The following is a 20,865-nucleotide window of genomic DNA, read 5'->3' as shown; positions in this document are numbered from 1 at the left end:
GAGCCAACCTTTGACGGAGCCTATGGCCAAAGTCGGCTATAAGTGCGCACACACAAAAAAAAAAAAAAAAAAAAATCTCTTTCAAAAAAAAAACACAAAAAAGAAAAACAAAACAATATATGCTTATGGTCGAGGCCGCGCCTCGGCCACAGTTGGCCAGGGCCGCTTCAGCCATAGTTGGCCGAGGCCGCCCCTCGGCCACTATGGGCCTCGGCCGCAATCGACCTTGGCCACGCCTCAGCACGACCTTAGCCACGGCTGACCGTGGGTTTGAGTGTCGACGCAAAGCCGTCTCGGCTCGCCGTGGTTTCAAAAGAAAAAATGGTTATGAGTTTGATTCCTATTCAATGTTCTTTAATGATATAAGTTAATACTCCTAAGCCACTTCGACTACTCTCACTGCTAGGGAGTGGGGGACTGGTGACAGGATAATTAATTGGGCAAGCACCCGACCCGAAACCACTACAGGCAAAGCAAGTTGTCACGAGGAAGTCAAACAACCACATAACAGTGCATTAGTCCAACACATTGAAGAGGGGAATTACTCCGCGGCTCCCCATCGTTACTCCTCCCACCATTATTACCCGAGTCCGTTACACTCACCAGAAGAAGAGTCGTTGCACCTTCAGTATAAAGAATGAACTTGTAATGGAGAGGGGGTCTCTGGTTTTCTTACACACAAACACTATTGTACTGAAACTAATTACTCATTGTATTTCATTTCACTATTACACAAATATACTCGGTAACCATATTTACCGTCATATACATATTAGGATAGCTTATTTATTTCTATGTTATACATATACTATTTAGCACGTTCACTGTTGTTTTTACTCAAAGAGAGTCGGTTGACAATAACCCTTTGAGACGAGCATGTTCACTGTTGCTTTTACTTTTGTTTCAGCACTGCATGTGCACATCTACACATTAGCTATTAATTCAGCAATTATTTACTTGAATTCAAGCAAAGATAACATTAGATAACATAATCGATCTAAATTATATCTTCAATTGCACTATATAATATTTTGATGTTATAATTTATATAATTATATATCGATATAAATATTCTTAATATATTATAACAAATTCATTCCGTACATCGATTGGGTAAAAATACTAGTAATCAATAAACTAAGTAACTTGGTTGTTGATGAGTGAGAAGTTTCATAGCGCAATAAAAGTCCTTTAAAAAAAAAAAGTAAAGAAAATTCCAATGGACAACATAAAGTGAGATGTCATCTAAAAAAACTTTTGCACTTAAGTCCTAAACTTATAAAATTAATTGAAAAATTGTGATTTTTACTTTTCAGAGAAATAACAATGGAGAAAAGTGATAAGGACACATATGTCTTATCATTCCGACGTATTAATTTCCCTATCCACTTCACCAACATACACTGCTTTGCTTTTCTATGTGAGATATGTGTGAGCAATCTTTGAATTTTGCATTCAATTCCAAATTAATTAGTGCGACGATGATTCTAATCTTTTCAGCGACAACAAGAATACAGTCTCATTCGTATATTTGATTTTAAATCAATATTAAACGTTGGAGCAAAGTTATTGATCATGAGTTTAATTTTTTTAAGGCACTTTTTTTTTTCTACTTTTTTTCCCTTGAGAAAAAGGTTACAAGATCGGACCTAGTGGTGAGATATTGGCTCTTTAGGCTGCAATAGATAAAGAAAGTATAGAACATATACAGCTTGTAATAGAGTCAATAGTACTAAAAAAAAAAGAATGATAGAGTTAATTCCACAAGAGGTCACTTGTCTTTGGTGGCAATTTTAAATTTAATCTCAAATTATTGTTTTTGTCATTTAACATTCCAGACTATTAGTTTTTGGATTTTAATTTTTAGTCTTTCTCATGACTTTTTCTATTATTAGTAAGTGCATTTTTGTCTCTTCATATTTTTCTTTTGTTATTTTTCTAGCTTCAACCCACTTAATTGGTTTAGGACTTTACTAATAATCGGTTGAAAAATATGATTACTAAAAATCAGAGTTTACTAAAAATATGTTAAATGGAAAAATATTTTTTAAAATAATTATTTTAGAAAAAAGGGACTTTGTCTCCGTGGTGATGAAATCCTGTTTTTTTTTCTAATAATTATTTTTTTTTTTTAAAGAAATTAAATTTAGGGTTACTTGTTAGAGACCTACAAATTGAAAGAATTGCATGAAATTGATTAATTTAGGGATTCAATTGTAGATTTTTTTTTAAATTAGATTCAGTGACATGCTTGCATTATCGTGTGTAGTTTGATAACCTATTTGACCCTTATTTCTTTTAAATATTAATTACTATCAAAATGTTGTCTCGCCTGCTAGGCAAGTATAAAAAAAGATAAAGTTACATCTATGCTACTAGATATAACTTTTGATATAGTAGTATTTAATTGATCGACAATTGGTTTAAGAGTAGCTTAGGAATTTGTAGTTGAGGCTAGCAGGCGCTGAGAGGGGAGGGTTAAGTTCAACATCCTGAAAGTTTTTAACTAATGATAATAATAATAATAATAATAATAATAATAATAATAATAGAAAATTACATTTTTCATCCCTATGTTATACGATAACTACAGAATTTGTTCTTAAGTGTTAGTCATGCTCACTTTTTGTCTCTAAGTTATTATTGGCGAGTTGTACTTTTCATCCCTTTACTAACAAAGCATTAGGAACGGACTTTGTAACTTTAGTGTAGCTCAATGACAAAAAGTGAACATGAGAAGTTAGTAAAATGACGAAAAATGCAACACCAATAATAACTTAAGGGGGAAAAGTGAGCACGACCAACACTTAGGGACGGATTTTACAATTATACTATAACTTAGGGATGAAAAGTGTAATTTTTTCTAATAATAATAATAATAATAATAATAATAATAGTAATAATAATTGGTAAAAGAAAGTTTGTTCATAAAAAGTTATTGACGAAAAAAAATGCAATTTAGCCACGCCTTAATTAGTTAATTGTCTCTTTGTCAAAAAAGGGCTTCTGATAGCTTTATTTAAGATAAATTAAACTATAATGACCACATCACTAATCATTTCTCTTTCCATAACGAATTTATTATGATTATTGAAACGGCAATAGCCTTTAGTCGCAGTAATAATGGAAATATTGTAATGAAGATGGTCATTATGATACTATGACTTTTGACATCATCTTTGTGTATATTCTATTTGAGGTTGCTTTACTTTTGGTGCTCCAAATTCCTTAAACGGATTACCTAATTGGCTACTCCTCAACTGTTATAATTATACTAGCTAACATCTAAGCCACCTATAACTTTACTTGTTCTTTTTTCTTGGTACTTATGGTCGAACCAAATTAAGATCTAACTAAAATTGGACAAACACACGATTTATAATCACCAAAATTTACTTGGAAACTCGAAAAATAATTTCTAGGAGTTTCTAGTGTTTGGACGCACTTGAAAAATTCAGTCAACGGAAAACATTTTCCGTTGATTGGAGAAAATCTTTACATTTACCAGACCAAGGCTCTCGTTTCCAACGGACTGGTTTCCTTTGGAAACCATCATTATTTAAACAAATTAATAAATAACATTATTTTTAATATTATTATAAAAATTTTATGTTTCAAATAAAATAATAAAAATGTTTAAATATACAATTCTACTCATTTTTCAGAAAATGAACCAAACAAATTAAAACAATTTTCCCAGAATGCACCCAGACACTACAACAGAATTTCTAAAAATGACTCATTTTTCAGAAAATATTTTCAAGAAATCATCAATTATTGTGATATTACTACATCTACTTCTGCTCTTTTAATTTTATTACATTAAATCTTTTACTTTTTTTTTTGCCACAATTAGTTGTCCTCTTATAATTTTATTATTTTACCACGGAGTATTTAATAAATATGGTTAACATATAATTTAATCATTCAATTAAAAGAATTTACAAGAGAAGAAGAGAAATTACATGTTATGGCAGGATGCATGAATGATACAATTACATGTTCCTATGTTAATAATCTTTATTAAATGCTAAAATGACAAAAGTTTAAATAAATGACTAATTGTGGCAAGTAAATAAAAGTTAAGGATGTAATATGATATATATATATATATATAAAGAGCTAAATTTGATAATGGCACCCGGTGTCCCGGTTAACATTTCCACATGGATAATGGGACTCTTCTCTTTGTGTTTCAGTAGGTTGAGAAAGTAGCTATGAACATATACTACATTGTAACATACTCAAAAAAAAAATAATGAACCATTGACTCTATTACAATGCAATATCTATTCAACCTATGAAATACAGAGAGTCAATATCGCTTCCACTAAAACTCGATCCTACAACCTCTCACATGAGGGAGTAACTTGGTGTCATTGGACCACAAGATCCTCGCCTTCTCGGCAACCACTTTAACCTAATTATTACACAATGCAACGATGTTACGAAGCCCAAAATTAAGGAATAAGGATTGATGATTCGCATTTCCTATTTGATTTGCCAAAAGTATACGGAGTATAATATTGGGAAAATCACAGTTTTAGTCTATTATATTAATTGCCAAGGACTTTGTGGTCCAGTGGCATCAAACCTGGGTTCGAGCCTCAGTGGAGTCAATATTGACCCTTGTGCTTCAATAGGTTGAGAAAGTAGTTATGAACAGATACTGCATTGTAATAGAGTTAGTAGTATTCAAAAAATAAAAAGTCTATTATATTAATTATGCATAAACTAATCCATAAATTACTTCTCTATACAATATTTTTCCTTTATGTTGAAAGTGTTTGTTTCAATCCAGTACTTATAAATTTTATTATTTAAAAATTATTTTGATTTGCCAAATTATTAGAGGATAAATTGGTTATTTTTGTAAAATTTTTCTGTATAAAATTTTACAAAATGACCAATTTTTCCTCTAATAATTTGTCAAATCAAAATAAAATTTCAATGTTAACAAAATTTATGAGTAATGGATTTATCGAAATTGCCACTTTCAACATAATTAAACGGGAAAATTTGTATAGAGCAATAATTTATGAATTGAGTGTACAATATAATTTAGGCATAACTAATGGACTAAAACTGCCATTTTCCTTATAATAAAATAATCATATTTTTCGTTCTTGCGAAGAAAGTATTGCTAATTTTAAGATTTTACTTGTCAAAATGGTCCAATAGTTGATGAAAAAATAACATAAATAACATTTTAAGTGGTTATTTTGTGATACAAATATATATAAGGTTCATTTTTTATTTGGATCGAGACAAAGTTGATTCAGGTTATTTGTAGTGGGATGAAAAATTGATATATTGTATGTTGAACAAGGATAATGGGCAAATGAAAAATTAATTTTTAAATTAGACTCATTTTAGTTGGAAAATGAAGGTGAAAAGACTTGAAAAGCCTTTTTTCCAACATTGAAAAAAAAAGTGGGTTTGCACCACTAAGGCGCACTATATATACAATATCATTTTAGATGGAATTTAAATTGTTTAGCTTAGAAGCTCTTTCTCGCGCAGGTGGGAGGCAAATTAAATCCAAAAATGAATCTAAAAATGCGGCATAAGTTTACTCCGAACATCAAAGGGAAGTTTTAAGAAACTCTTTCCCTCCTTTATTTTTGTAGTATTACATTCCTTACATTCTGTGCTTATGAAATGGCATCATTATAATCAAATATTGAAAAATTCAATCATATAATATCATATTAGAAGGAGATGATTGGGTTTAAGAGAAGTGTTTAACATTATTTAAAAAAAAAATTACAACTTAGAGAAATTTTGAGTATTTTAAACTAAAAGTAAAATAATTTTTATAGTCGAGAATTAAAAGTAAAACAAAATCGAAATTTTCAATAATTAAAAAGGAAAATATCAATACCAAAATTTGAATCAACTGCTAATGATAAATAATATTAATAATACATGATTAGGTATTCTATTGCCTTTAAAAAGAAAAACTCAACAATAATATTTAATGTCGAACTATTAGCAAATTAAACTTTAAATAGGAAGCAATTCCAAAACCCATTGTTTAACTTAGAAGACTTAACTTTCTAAACTTTAGTTAAATATAATACAACTCCCTTTCTATATAAATTAGTATGGTGTAACTGCTATAAAGTGACTTTCTTATGAGATCGTCTCATAAATTTTTATATGTGAGACGGGTTGAGTCAATATAGAAATGTAATATTTATACTAAAAAATGTAATACTTGTAAATTGAAATGTAAAAGTACTAATTATCCTTCAAAAATATTATGCTTCCTTTCTAAGTAACAAATATTTTATTCATGTATAAGTGTTACAGTTTTCACCTTGACCCGATCCGTTTCACGGATTAGACAAGAATCTATGAGAGAGTCTTACAAAAACTAGTTTTTGTGATATTATAATAATAATTATTATTATTATTATTATAGAAGAGGCAAACTTATTATCCTCAAATATAAAACCATAAAAAGCAAGAGGGGGAGAATACTAGAGGATACGTAGACCAAGCCAGGCAAACTTATTACCCTCAAATAAAACCAAACCATAAAAAGCAAACAAGTAAAGAAAAGAATTCCCAAATATCATACTTAGCTTCCCTATAAAATCCCCTCTGCCACTTCTTTCATGTCTCCCGGCCGCCGCACTCTGCCCACCACCATTCTCCACCTCAAAATAACAATCACTTTCTTCTTCTCCAATTCTTCTTCATTGCCATGAATACTTCTCTTAGAAGAATCACTATTCTCCAATTCCTTCTTTTCCTTTCTGGTATACCTAAATCCCACCCGCTTTCTTGTCAATTCGTGTTTTTTTTTTTTTTTTTAAATTTTAATTTGTTGATTATATTGCATGTGATGTGACCCATTCTTGGAATGTTGAACAGGTTTTGGGTTTCTTAGAGAAGTGGAATCCCTTGGGATCAATTATGGTCAGATCGGGAATAATTTGCCGGCGCCGGAGAAAGCTCTGCAACTCCTGGAAGCTTTGAGGATTACCAAGACAAGAATCTACGACACCAACCCGGAAATCTTGACGGCATTTGCGAACTCCAACGTTGAACTCATCGTGACGGTCGAGAATGAAATGCTGGCCAGTTTGGCCGGCGATCCGCAACAGGCCAACCAGTGGGTCAGCGCCAATATTAAGCCCTACTTCCCCGCCGCGAAGATCGCCGGGATCTCCGTCGGGAATGAGATTATCACCGACGATGACACGTCATTGATGGGATACCTCGTACCCGCCATGGTCAACATCCATGCAGCTCTGGTCAAACAGGGATTTGACCGTTACATTCAGGTTGTTATATTTTCTAGTTCTAAATACATTCCTGTTGTAACTTTTGTTACTACTAAACTCATTTGTTCTTGGTAACTTACACAGATATCGTCCCCTCATTCCTTAGCGGTTCTGGGGAATTCGTTCCCGCCGTCGAGCGGGTATTTCAAGCCGGAGATCGCCGGAGTGATGAAGCAATTTCTGCAGTTCTTGGCCGCCACGGGCTCGCCGTTTTGGATAAACGCTTACCCGTATTTCGCATACAAAGACTCGCCGGCGAAAATCTCTCTGGACTACGTTCTGTTCAACCCCAACGCGGGGATGGTGGACCCCTACACTCGGCTACGCTACGACAACATGTTGTACGCGCAGGTGGACGCGGTGGTTTTCGCCATTTCGCGGATGGGGTTCACCGGCGTGGAGGTGAGGGTGTCGGAGACGGGGTGGCCGTCGAAGGGAGACGCCGACGAGGTGGGGGCCTCGCTCCAGAATGCGGCGATTTATAACAGGAATTTGATGAGGAGGCAGCTGCTTAATGAAGGGACGCCGTTGCGGCCTAACGTGAGATTGGAGATTTATGTTTTCGCGTTGTTTAATGAAGACATGAAGCCTGGGCCGACCTCGGAGAGGAACTATGGGTTGTTTCAACCTGATGGGACCATGGCTTATAATGTCGGACTGTTGTCCTCTACCTCTGCTTCTTCATCACCCTCATCTGCTTCCGTTTCCCTGGCTTCCTCTGCTACAAAGGTAACCACTTTAGCTAATGAATTTTTTTTTTTTTCTTTTCCTCTAATTCCATTTAAAATTTTGAAACAAATTGTTGGGGTTGCCGAGTTGAGCTGCTCGATTCAGAACGTGATTAAATGGTTAATGTTTACCAACTTATTAATTGATTTTAAAAAAAGTGTGACAACTAAATAATCTAAAAACTTCGTGGTTAAGCATCCTTAACTTACCGGAGCTAAAATCACGTGTTCGAATCGATAGCGAGACCCTAGCCGAACCTAGTCTCGAATGGGATGGGCAATAGGCATGTTACTGGGCAGGGAGGGGATTATTGGGCGTCGGCTAAATGATAACAAAACAGTAGTCGAGTCCAATCCCGAATGAGATAGGCTAGTCAAGAATGCTATGCAACTTGACTAGGGATTGTTGAGCGTTGGCTAAGCCCGCATAGTACAACCCACATGAAATTAAAGTTGAATGTTGTTGGGGATAGGTTTGCCAATGCACACACCTTTTTTCTTTTTTAGTATGCAATATAGTCTCATTCAATTTAAGGATATTGAGATATATGGATTCTATGGATATAAGGTAGAAATTCAAATTCTATAATTGGTTCGATAGGAATAAAATTGTTAGGAATTTCTATTCTAATGTTTGGCTTACATAGAAATTGAAAGTGGAATATATAATATAAAGACTAAAGTATTTATAGAATTACAATTCTCACTTTAGGATGCAAGATTATTAGAGAGAGAATTTTATTTTCATAACCTTTTTTTTTTTTCACATATCATGGATTTGCAATTCGTAGAAATAGGTATGATTTGTAATTCCTCAAAATTGAGGAATTAGAATTGCAATTTAGATGGGTTGGAGCAAATTCTTATGATTGATATCAAAGCCTATGAGTTATTTTTTGAGAATAAAGTATTATATAGAATGATGTTAAATAGAAATTAAAGTCTTATTGCTTATACTCCGTAACTTATCTATTACGGAGTATTTATTTTTCGTACATAATGTATTTTAATACTTAATTTCTTTTTCTTTTGTCCCACGTTTGGTCATCTTTGCAACAATTATTGGCAAACAGGTAGAGCATATGGAATATCAAAGTCTGGGGTTCTGGATGCTTGTACATTTGTTGGCATGGCAAGCTATGATTAGAAGACAACACTAAAGCAATGGTGGGGGCTTGGATGTAATTTCGCACCTGCCACATTTCGAGCAAGAAAATGTTGAGGTGTTGCCAGGGCCATTTGGCATCGCAACAGTGAAGAGTTTCATGAAGGATCGATCACGACCCAAACATGGCCTACACCATATGATCAACCACAACATATCCCAAAAGTTTGAAGGGTCAAGACTACGATGGATGAAGGGCCGGGATTAGAAAGTCTAGACATGACACATTACTGAAATGTGGTGTGACAAATGACGATGATTAATTAGTAAATATGTTTCGTTATACGTTTTAGGAATATTTAACTTTATTTATCTTTTGATTATGGAATTAGGAAATTGAATGTACATGTACACTTCTCTTTTCTATGATGATTATTTAATCAATGAAGAGGGAATTCATTGAGAGAACAAATCTTGTGAGGATCAGAATCCTCTTATGGGTTACAATTAAAGATCTTTACTTTTGAATGTGGATTCCGCAACAACTGTTTTTTTTTTTTTTTTTTTTGGTGCATACATATAAAAATATATAAAAAAGAATAAGGATCAAATGAGCTGCACACCAAACTGCAATTAGGTTATTAAAGAAAAATGTAATTGGGTCCCTGAACAACACAAACTCATGTAATCAAGTCAAAATGACTTGTTTACCTGAAAGTGTGCTGATGTGGCGGTTATCAATTTTAAAAATAATTTTTTAAAAATAATTTAAATATAATAATTAATTAACATTAAAAAAAAAAACAAGAACAGTCGGAGACGAATCGTCTCCGATCATCTTCGTCCCCATGACCAAAGACGAAGACTTTCGTCTCCAACAATGGATATGAAGACCTTTGTCTCCATTGTCAGAATGTGTGGGAGACGAACCTTCGTCTCCGGCCCTCCTGACAATAGAGACGAATTCGTCACATAAAATTTTTTTTAATTGGTTTATCTCTTCTATATTATTTATTGACTATTACATATTTATCTAATTCACACTCTTAAATAGTAATGATGAGTTTCTATATAATTCAAACAAAACATTATTAATTCATGATAAGATGGATTAGGAAATTTGTAACTTTCCTAGGAGGCTCCTAGCTTTATTACCTGGCCATAACCGTCAGCTAGCACTGTAGACTGCATAGTCACCTGCGGCTATCTTTACGAAAAGGAGCTTTGGACATTCTATATATGTTGACAAAGAAAACAAAGTTTTTGTCCAAAATCAGCTAACATGGTGCACATGAACCCCGCATTGATATTCAACCAACCCCAAATAAAAAATATGAAATAAATCAATCAACTATTAGCAAAACATAAATTAAATCACCAAATTTTAAAAAGTTATAATTAAGTTCTTGAATTATATATAATCATACAATTAAATTTATTTTACTACGGACTAACATACTACCGATAAAAATTCAATGATATGTCAATTTTTTTCTTATATGTCATTTTTAATAATAATAACAATAATAGTAACAATAATAATAACAATCATCATCTTTATTTGTTATGCTACCTTCTTCTTTTGAGACATTTACCGTGACTACAATCATTTTTTTGGGGTGGGGTGAGGAGGGGGGGGGAGGGGTTCTTTTAATAAACATTCTTGACATGTTAGGGAGGTTAGCGCTACTTCCTTTCAAATTTGAGGAGGCGATGGGGATAAAAAATGTGACCGTGGCAATGGAAATTGCCTTATTGTCTAAAAATAAAGGTTGATTTATTGAAAAATATGAATGAATTAATTTTAAAATGAGTGATTTGCATTTTATAAATAATTATAATTATAACATCATTACTAACAACACCATAAATAATAAAATATATTCATATCCTAATAAATCATATTACATATTAGCAATAAAGAATTAATTTCAAAACCTATCATCTATCCTACAAATAGCTAACGCTAACCAACCCGTCAAAACAACAAATACAATCTATTTATATACCAAATAAGGCCTTAGTTAAAACACCGGTCGTCAAAGTAATATGACGAGACTCAGCTCCATGATTATTTTGACTTGTATAGAAATTAAAGCAATTTTATGAGATATGAAATTTCATGAGTCTCGTTCAATTTAACCAAGATGTCTTGAATTTGCTTTTCGGAACATACTTAACTTGAACATGATTAGTTTTGGTTTATTATTTTAGTTACGATTATATTTGTAACTAGACAAAAAAAATATGAGAGTATTTTGATAATTTCTTAATAAGGTATTTAGTTTTTGGTTTATAAGTATCAATAATGATTGAGCTCTTTTTTTTTTCTTTTTTTTTTTGGGAACCTTTTAGTAATAAACATATCACGTCCGGCGGTTTGGTGCTTTTTCCGGCCAGAAAACAGACATAAATGGAATAGTGGAATAACACGGTTTGCGACCGCATTTACACGTAAAGTAGCATGTGCATTGGATGGGTAAAGTTCAGGCTGCATTGGCAGATGACATTTCTACTATCACTTATATTAATTCCCTATATCAACTTTTTTCATGAAAACCAATTAAAAAATTATAATCACTTACCCACCCTTATATAAATTTTGAGTCACATTTATGTGAGACCGTCTCATAGATTATAATTTGTGAGATAGGTTAAATTTGTGAAGGAATGTTGAGATCAGAGTATCTTTTAACTTAATCAAAGGTCTTTTACCTGACACAACTTAATCAAAGGTCTTTTACCTGACACATACAAACATAATTAGTCTTGACGTGTAATCTTAGTTGATGACTAAAGAAATATGTCGTCAAATAAAAAATAAGTCTTCACTACTTTGACAACTATAGAAATAAGTCTATAACTTTTGCTCTTTATAGGTCGGTGTACCAATAAATGCGCTTTAAGTGTACCATTACACCTCCTATCTGACCATGACCGTTACTATTTGATTGTCTTCACTACTTTGACAACTTAGACCAAGAGCGCCGATTTGGGTCCAATGTCTTATCTAATTATCTTGTTACCAGCCCCCTACTTATTACGACGCAGCAGAGTCGGCTATCGAGTAATAAAGTGCTGACTTATTATTATCCCGTCACCAACCCCTGCTCGTAGAGAGAAGCTGGCTAGGAACTAATAACAATTTTTTTAATTTGTTTTAATTTGATAATAAAAGTATTTTTATTTTCTTTATTTTTTATCTTTAATTAATTAATTAATTTTTTTACGACGCCGGACAGAGTATATGGCTGAGGACTAGCCTCGGTGAGTATTTATTTATTTTTTATTTTTTGTTTTCTTTGTCTTTTTGGTTGTTTTTGTTTTTGTTTTGTTTTGTTTTTTTTTTTTGTTGTTTTGCTTTTTGGTAACAAGATAAGCCACGAAATTTTAATTCGAATTGTCGTGGTTTGAACTTGGATATGGGTGTGCTTAGGATGTCATCGAGCAAATCACCATGAATTTCTCAATGGAACTCATTACTTGTTGTGTGTCGTAAGGGTCAGACCCCATGCTCCTATTAGAGTTGCGAACAATAGAGAGCCCTTAGTAACACTTTCAATGCTCTTGTAGCTTAGGGACCACTACTTTTGTTGGATGGATCGGATGAGGTCTGATCTCCCCATCCTCGGTCAAATGAGGTTGAGGACACGGCCTCTAACTCCCCATTTTTTCTTCCTAGCCGAGGATAGGCCTCAGTCATAGTTGCCAAGAACAGGCCTCGATTATGGTGGCCAAAGACACGGCCTCGAGCTCCCGCTCTGCTAACACAGAGGACTCTATGAATTAAAATTAAATAAGTTATTTTATTTTATTTTTATTCAAGAAGATTGATCAGAGCAAACCATGATAAATAGTTACAAGATTATTTTATAATCTTCTTGCCGATCTTCCACTTCTCAGCGAATAATTAACTTGCTCTTTACCTTGCGTGGGCTCCTTCTCTAACTCCTTGTCCCCCTCCTCCGCAATATGACCGTACCATATCTTTTTTGTGCTAGAGGTAGATGGCTCGGGACCCTTGCCCTTTAACCATACATTTTTGGGTCAACCCTTTTGTTGATGTTTTTGTTGTTGCCTTGAGCACTTAACAAATTGACTAAAGTATCCTGCTGAATTAGTTTCTCTATCTGTCTCTTGAGAACATGACACTTGTCAGTGTCGTCGTGGCCAACATGTCGGTAGAACAGGCATTAGTTAGTTTGGTCTCCTTCGGGGAAACTTTCATGCATTCATATAGAAATTGCACTATCCCCATCTCTTTGGCATGATCCAAGATCACGCTAATTGGATGAGTCAGTGGGGTTAAATGGTGCAAGGAGACCAAACGGGGTCCTCCTGAGAACTGATCCCTACCTCCCTTCTATGATTGAGCCGAGCATGACATCTGGTTGGTTGGACTCATTTTCTTAGACTTTCCTCCTCCATTGTCTTCCTCGTCTTCTTTTTTCTTCTTATCGGCCTCCTCTGCTGCTTCTGCGTAGCGGTTCGTCGTTCTCATCAAATCTTTGTAGGAGCGAGGGAGTAGGTGTTCAACTGGTTGTGAAAATCTCCAGATCTAAGCACCTTGATAAGCTCGACAAACATTCATATTGACAAATTTGGGATTGCGTTGAACTAATCCTAGGCCATCCAGAATACCCTGCACATGATCGCGTCATTTTGTCCCCAACAATAACCATAGCCGCCTTGTATCGCGTCATGTGTGTGTGTGCGGGTCAGAGGTCCCGGTGGATGCCTTGATAGTTGGAAGTCTAAAATCCTTAGGAAGGGGCGCGTCCATTATACTCAGGATAAATGGTGTATGTGACCATCCTTACCTTGGGTTCCGGTGATTGCTCCCTCACCTCCATTTTCTTTTCTAACTCCTTTATTTTCCACTATAGTTGCTCCACCACCTCCTCCTGCACATTTGGGGTTCGCTTTTGCATAGTGGATCGACGAGGAGCGGCCCTCCAAACTCATACACTATTTATGACCAAGGAAGTTGCTCTCCCTCACTCAATGTCTTGGTTCTGTCTTGGTGTGGTCCCTTGGTAGATGACCCCTCGATCCTTAACTGTGGGCCTAATCTCTCCCGGACCGGTGCCCTCTCGCATAACCGCTCTAGGACGCATTTGGAGTCGATAGGTCGTACGCCGACCCTCCACTTTGAACACATTCATCCCTCACTTCTGTGTGTTGGTCTTGGCCCTCAGCCTCTTTTCCCTAAGAACGAGGTTGGCCGCCCTGTGTACGTATTCCTCCTTGCCGTTGGGTTTTCTCTCATAGCGATGACATCACTTCAACATCGCCTAAGGGCGGCAGCGAGGGAACCAGATTTTGCACTCTTGTCACCAAATGGGTCAGCGCTGTTGTTGCTTGTTGAATGGTATGGAAGCTTGAATGGAAGTCCAATGGTGTAGTTGGTGCTCCGGGCCCTTGCTGCCCTTTGGTATGATCACTGTTGCAAAAATTGCCCACCTAGGCCGCCTAGGTGGTTGACCGCCTAAGTGGCCACCTAGAGCTTAACACAGCCGACTAGGCAGAGTTGGAGGTTGACTCGACGGAGTTGGCAACCGACTCGCCCGAGTTAACTCACCCAACTCGACAAAGTTAGCAGAGTTAACTCGGGCGAGTCGGTATTGTTAATTTTTTTTATTATATTTATATATATTTAAATTTATTTATTTATATAATTTATATAAATAAGAGAAGTAAGAGATATATATATGACATATACCCACACACACACTATTTTTTTGTTTTCATAGGTCGCTGCCTAGGCACTGCCTAGGCGCTACCTAGACCGCCTAGGCGCTAGGCGCTAGTGTACCACCCGACTAGCACTTAGCGCCTACTGCAACCATGGGTATATATGATTATTGTTGAATTGGTCACAAAGATCACATGAGTTTGTCGATTGAGCACCTCCACTAGCTACCATTGGGGTTGAGGTTGCGGGAACCATAGGCATTGTTTGATCTACTTCGTGCCATTGCTTCAAGCTTGTTGATGGGAGAGAAAGACGTGCATTAGCCTACTTGAGAATTGATCTCAGGCTCTCGATGAGAGCACTAATGACGGTAAATAACTTAATTAATTAAGTAGAGTAGTTACGTTGTATCTCTCTAAGTTTGAGTACAAGTTTGTGTGCGTGCCTCCCCTATTGTCAAAGGGGCTCAGTTTTTTATGCTGGATAGTGAGCTACTAAGTATAACGGTTAGTATAATGGCACAATGGTCTCCTATTAAGTGCAACGGCTCCCCTTACTAAGTGTCGTGACTCCTTAGTAATTGTTGTGCACTCTCCTCTATAACTTCTGTTCTTTATGGGTCGCCGTACCAATAAGTGCGCTTTAAGTGTACCGTTCCACTTCCTATCTGATCATGACCGTTACTATTTGACAGGTTAGATCAAGAGTGTGAGTGCGAACTCGAGTTTGGTGTCTTGTCCAATTATCCTGTCAATTATTATTATATAAAAAGAGAAGAAAAAGTTAAATAGAAATTGGATATGAAGATTTTCTTTTTGTCATTCTTCCCCCATCATACAAGATCTAACCATTCAGTCAAGGTATGGCTAGCTAGCTAGCTCATCCGACACGTCGATAAAGCGCTGCAAAACGGGGCCTAACCAAATTAGACCATAGTCCAAATTAAATTAATAATTGTATGATGTTTGATGAGTGGAACAACTATATATGTTGGGGTCAACAATAATGAAAAGGAATAAAGCACATAATAAATTATCCAATATCCACTAATGTAATTAGTGGTAATAATTCATCAGCGGCTGTCAGGTAAAAAAGGTCAAGATTATATTTAGGTAATTAGCCCAACTAAATTCAAGATTTTTACCTCAAACCAGTTTTATGCATGTAGTTGCGGCTAGTGCTTTGTGAACATGTATTTATTAATTCTTTTTTAATGAGCGAAGTATGCTGTCACTATTCAATGGTGTAGATTGGATAAACTTCGCTATTGTGTAATTTTTCGTATATCACACATAAAAGGTAAATTACAATAGGGCGACCTGTGCGTTGTGGGTTCGATTGAAAAGATGTTGACAAGAATCAAACTCATAATTTTTAAATACAAAAATAATGTTTTATCCACTCATCCATTCTTTTTGGGTGGCGGGCCAGACGGGGCGTGATTATGGCTTGGTTTTTATAATTACAGTTTATAACTATTAATTTTGAATAATCAACCATTATTGCATCTCATTTCTCAAACAAGTTTATAAAGAGGGACTACGGAACATAATCTCGGTTGGTGAGATTTGAATGCACGCATGATCAAGAATTTGTATAATACGGAGTACAATTTATAATTAATCATTGAAAATGAAGCACTTCTTATATGAAAATTCATAATAAGGTGACGTAAAACTTAATGTGCATTTATTACTTGTAGAAATTATCTGATATATTTTTTTAAATTCTTTTTAGACAAATGAAAAATTAGAGAAAAGAAACAAATTGAGAATATGTATACTTGTAGCTTGTTTTTAATTTAGAAATAAGATTATAAATAATGAAAAATTGAAAATTTAAATGGCATATTCCAAATTAAAATTAAAAATTTCTTTTGTTTCCCTTATATTGCATCAAACAATTGATACAACTATAGCCTGAAATAATTTTTTAATTGACTCAAAAATTTGTATTAGATCAGCTCACATGAGATTGCAATTCTTTTATTTTTCAAAAATCTATAAAAAGATATTATATTTTAGTTAAAAAATATTATAGGTCTCAAGTGAGAAAACCACACATGACAAATTATATTGTCGACAATAATCCATGTTGCAATACGTACGTAAAACTTTTGTGTTTTTGGCCATCTATGCGATTTTTTTCTTTTCTGATCGTCTTCTACCCACGTCTATAGTCAACGTCGTGCTTGATGAAGAGTACAAAGGCCGACGACTCTAGGTGAGAAGTATTTACAACCCTCTAGGTGAGAAGTATTTACAAATCCCATCGATCTAGTAAATCTAACGTTTAAAAAATAAAGAAAAATAAGAGAAAAATGCACAGTAAAACATTTCTAAATGTGTGATCATAATTACAGACAGAAATACCATCGTATATACAATCACCTCCACTAAGGCTTGAACCCAATCCCTTTTATGTGGGAGTGTAAACCAGGTGTCACTAGACCACAAGGTCTTTGGCATCTATATGTATATTTGATATAAGCATATATTCATTTTATAGTTATTATTGTTGTTGTTGTTGTTGTTGTTATAATATCAGGATTAGTTACCAAGTGAAAACTTGAAATATTTTGAGGTAATCTTATATTAACTAAAAAAAATGGAGATAATCATATTAACTTGAAACAGTACAACTACATTAACTTTGAAGTAATATAACATTACCAACTAATATCATAACTGTACTTAAACCAAATAAAGTAATACTCTATATAACATTACCATACTCAGATTGCCGAAGCAAATTCCATTATTTGATTTGTAAAAATATTGCTTTAAGAAATAACATGTATAAAGACTACTATATTAATTAAGTAATTAACAAAAATGACTAAAGGTATTTTTGTCACAAAACAAAGAATTTACCGTTGAAAAAATAACATAAAATGGAAAAATTTTAGTGGTTATTTTGTGGTACAAATATAAGTGGGGTCCACTTCCGATTCGGGTCAAGTCAAAGTGGATTCGGATTCTTCGTAGTTAGACGAAAAGATTATATATTGTACACACAAAACGGATAATGGGTGAATGAGAAATTGATTTTCACATTTTTTCATTTGAGTTGGAAAAATGGAGAGAAAGCTTTAAAGTATGCCTTTGTCCCACATTAATTTGGGAAAGTGAGTTTGCACCGCTAATACAAGAGTCGTTTTTAGACATAGGAAATTGTATAACATAAAGGCTCTCTCGTGTGGAGTGTAAATCAAATCTCAAAATGAGCCATATTTTTGTGTCATATTTTATAATTATAACATTTACTTTCTCCAAATTTGAAAATTTCGAATTCAATGAAAAGTTTTGCTTTATGAAACACACAATATAAAATGCTTTTTCCTCACATTCTTAGAATTTCAATTCTGAGTTCATTTTCCTCAGTCTTATTATATTGGTTGGAGGGAAACCCAACTCCTCAAATCTTACTCACGACGCTCAGCTCAGCTAGCAATGGCGCTTCCGTCGGGGTTTCGCGAAAGACTGGAACAAATGGAACAGACCAGAAATCAACGTCTCTCTCTACTTCAGGTCTCTCGCATTTCGAGATTTTTCTCTGTAGAAACCCTCACGAGAAATGCAAAATTTGAATCCGTAGTTAGTGATTGTACAGGCGGAGAAAGAGCTTCAGATAACCAAATCTCAGGTGTTAGCCGCAAGGCTCTCGAATATCAGATCCCTAGAACGGCGCTGCCTTAATCTCGACCTCAAGATCTCTTCTCAACACTTCGCTATCTCTTCTCTCAAATCCGAAATGGATCGCCTTGACTCTGATTATCTCAGCACTCTACAGAAAGTCAGGCATGAATATCTGCAATTCCTCTGTCATTCTAATTTGGTTAGTTCATTTGCTTGATTAGAACATTGTGATAGATACTTCGTATACTTACCCAGAAATATAGCCAAAAGTGTTCTCTGCACATGATGTATGTGTTAGGCTTTTGTATATTCGAGGTTCAAATTCAAGCCTGAATATGTGCTGTTCACATAATGTGTATGCTGAAATGCCTTAGTGAATGAGAGAGTCAAGGTTACAGGAGAATTGCCATTATTTTTCTTTGTTGGCAATACGAAACAATGAATCAAAGTTTGTAGTAAATCATTATTGGTAGATAAGAGGGGTCAGAGATCAATTTATTTTGGTGGAGACTTGGCAAGTGAGTTTACTTCGTGGACACAGTATACAACTCTGTGTTATGAATACTTGACTACCTTTTATTGTGGGGAAATTTTGTGCATAAGCTAGCATTTGATTTGAGTTAATAATACCAGTTGGGGTCCTCCGATATAATTGCACTGTCACGTTTAGTTCTAAACTTTCAATTTAACCATCCGTGATCCTTCAACTTTCAAATTTAGCCATCCATGGTCATTCCCTTAGTTTAAGTAAGGGAAAAGTTAGGATCCGGGATGGTTAAAATGTTGAAGGACCATGAGTGGTTAGCGTGAAAGTTGAAGGACCATGGGTGGTTAAATTTGAAAGTTGAAGGACCAGATTTGGTTAAATTGAAAGTTTAGGACTAAATATGGCGGTGCCACTATACTTGGAGGACCCAGTTGGTATTAACATAGTTTTGTTTGGAGAGACATTCTTTGTGCAGATAAAGAACAATTCTGCATTCATATTTTGAATTTATCTTCATGCAATTTAGGTGTCTGGTAGAGGGAGAATTGCAGGCAATGAAGATTGATTTTTAGGGCATTTATAATGATTAGATATTTGAAGAATGAGGTAGAGGAGCTGGAGGAACTAGAGAAAGAAAAGCAGAAGTATTACGCTTCAGAAAATAAGGAGATGGATGAATTCATGGAGCAAGTGGAAAATTTTGTACTTGAATGCCAAGTGCAAATAGAGGAATTGAGATGTCATGCCAATGAGGTCAGTAAAGTTTGTTTCATGCCCTTTTTATGCTTGCTTCTTTTCATTAATATCGCCTGCTGAATAATGCTTATGTATTCTGCAAGTCCTAAACTTTTAAATTAACCACCGTGGTCTTTCAACTTTTAAATTTAACCATCCATGGTCCTTCAACATGCAAGTTAACCATCCATAGCCCTTCAACTTTCAAATCTTAACCAATTGTGGTCCTTTTAGAAGGGCCATGGTTAAAATTTGAAATTTGAAGGGCCATAGTTGGTTAACTTGAAAGTTGAAAGACTACGTGTGGTTAGCTTAAAATTTAGGACTAAACGTGACAAAATCACTATACTCAGAGAATCCCAGGTGACATTAACTCATGCTAGGTGATATGAGTATTTATCAATTTATTCATCATGCTAGAAAATCTTGTAACGAAACAGCTTAGAAGTAGTGCAGATTGAAGTCCATGAGTCATGAGAGTTACTATTAGGCTTCAGTTTCCTTGTTTTAAGAGTTGCATACATTTCTCACTAATGGAGTCGATGAAATTGATTAATAAGCTGTTTGGCCCAATATTGCAATACATATAAGTATGTAACAAATTATAAGGTTCACTTAGTCAGTGGTGTTACTGTTTACATGGATCCTTCTTTCAGCTGAAGTTGATATTTTCAGAACTCAAAGGCAACATTAACCATTCAAATAACTCTGAGATAGCTGCAGCCGAGAGAAGAAAATCAGAACTCCTAACTGTTAAAGAGAGTGTGGACAGAGATCTGGCTCTGAATTACCAATTAAGAGAGCAGTTGAGAAGGCAGCTTCTAAATCTCTTGATCAACCAAAATCCACAGAGAGACTGAGAGAGATAATTTTTTGGCCAAGAAAAACATGCTCTAGAGGGAAGGTAAATATTTAGTAGTTGGTAACATTCAGTGCAAGTGAGTCATTTGACAACATTCAGAAAAGAGTTCATTTAAAAATATGAATTTCAGTATTCAAATTCAATATTATTAAGCAATATCATTTCAATTTCATACAATACTTTTGCATAAAGTATAACAAATTATAACCTATTGCAACACTCAAGTTTTCAAGATCAAATGTCCTCAAATAATTGGACAGATACACTCCAACTTCACAATATATGCAGGGGAATTAAATTTTTTATTTGAATGTCCATAA

At 34.7% G+C, this 20,865-nt stretch overlaps 2 protein-coding genes across 2 annotated transcripts; both read left to right on the top strand.

The window, feature by feature from the left end:
* Nucleotides 1-6,528: 6,528 nt before the first annotated feature.
* LOC116031564 (glucan endo-1,3-beta-glucosidase 14-like) lies at nucleotides 6,529-9,635 on the top strand. The gene is made up of 4 exons (XM_031273805.1): nucleotides 6,529-6,767; nucleotides 6,883-7,295; nucleotides 7,380-8,024; nucleotides 9,097-9,635. Exons 1-4 carry the CDS (start codon nucleotides 6,713-6,715, stop codon nucleotides 9,181-9,183), a joined length of 1,200 nt encoding a protein of 399 aa, XP_031129665.1. The 5' UTR covers nucleotides 6,529-6,712; the 3' UTR covers nucleotides 9,184-9,635.
* Nucleotides 9,636-18,275: 8,640 nt separating this feature from the next.
* LOC116031579 lies at nucleotides 18,276-20,639 on the top strand. The gene is made up of 4 exons (XM_031273818.1): nucleotides 18,276-18,353; nucleotides 18,436-18,623; nucleotides 19,539-19,701; nucleotides 20,340-20,639. The coding sequence occupies exons 1-4, from the start codon at nucleotides 18,276-18,278 to the stop codon at nucleotides 20,541-20,543; spliced, it is 633 nt and encodes a 210-aa protein (XP_031129678.1). The 3' UTR covers nucleotides 20,544-20,639.
* The last annotated feature ends 226 nt before the right edge of the window (nucleotides 20,640-20,865 follow it).

This window comes from Ipomoea triloba, chromosome 10 (assembly GCF_003576645.1).
Source record: "Ipomoea triloba cultivar NCNSP0323 chromosome 10, ASM357664v1".
Lineage (NCBI taxonomy): Eukaryota > Viridiplantae > Streptophyta > Magnoliopsida > Solanales > Convolvulaceae > Ipomoea > Ipomoea triloba.
Note: the sequence above shows the minus strand (reverse complement) of the source record. Positions and strands in the feature narration are given on the sequence as shown.

Excerpts from the sequence above, each read along its gene's own strand:
- LOC116031564 (XM_031273805.1), top strand. The coding sequence starts at position 6,713 with ATGAATACTTCTCTTAGAAGAATCACTATTCTCCAATTCCTTCTTTTC. Across the intron at positions 6,768-6,882 it reads ATTCCTTCTTTTCCTTTCTG|GTTTTGGGTTTCTTAGAGAA; the intron begins GTATACCTAAAT and ends AATGTTGAACAG. Across the intron at positions 7,296-7,379 it reads GATTTGACCGTTACATTCAG|ATATCGTCCCCTCATTCCTT; the intron begins GTTGTTATATTT and ends TAACTTACACAG.
- LOC116031579 (XM_031273818.1), top strand. The coding sequence starts at position 18,276 with ATGGCGCTTCCGTCGGGGTTTCGCGAAAGACTGGAACAAATGGAACAG. Across the intron at positions 18,354-18,435 it reads AACGTCTCTCTCTACTTCAG|GCGGAGAAAGAGCTTCAGAT; the intron begins GTCTCTCGCATT and ends GTGATTGTACAG. Across the intron at positions 18,624-19,538 it reads AGCACTCTACAGAAAGTCAG|ATATTTGAAGAATGAGGTAG; the intron begins GCATGAATATCT and ends TATAATGATTAG.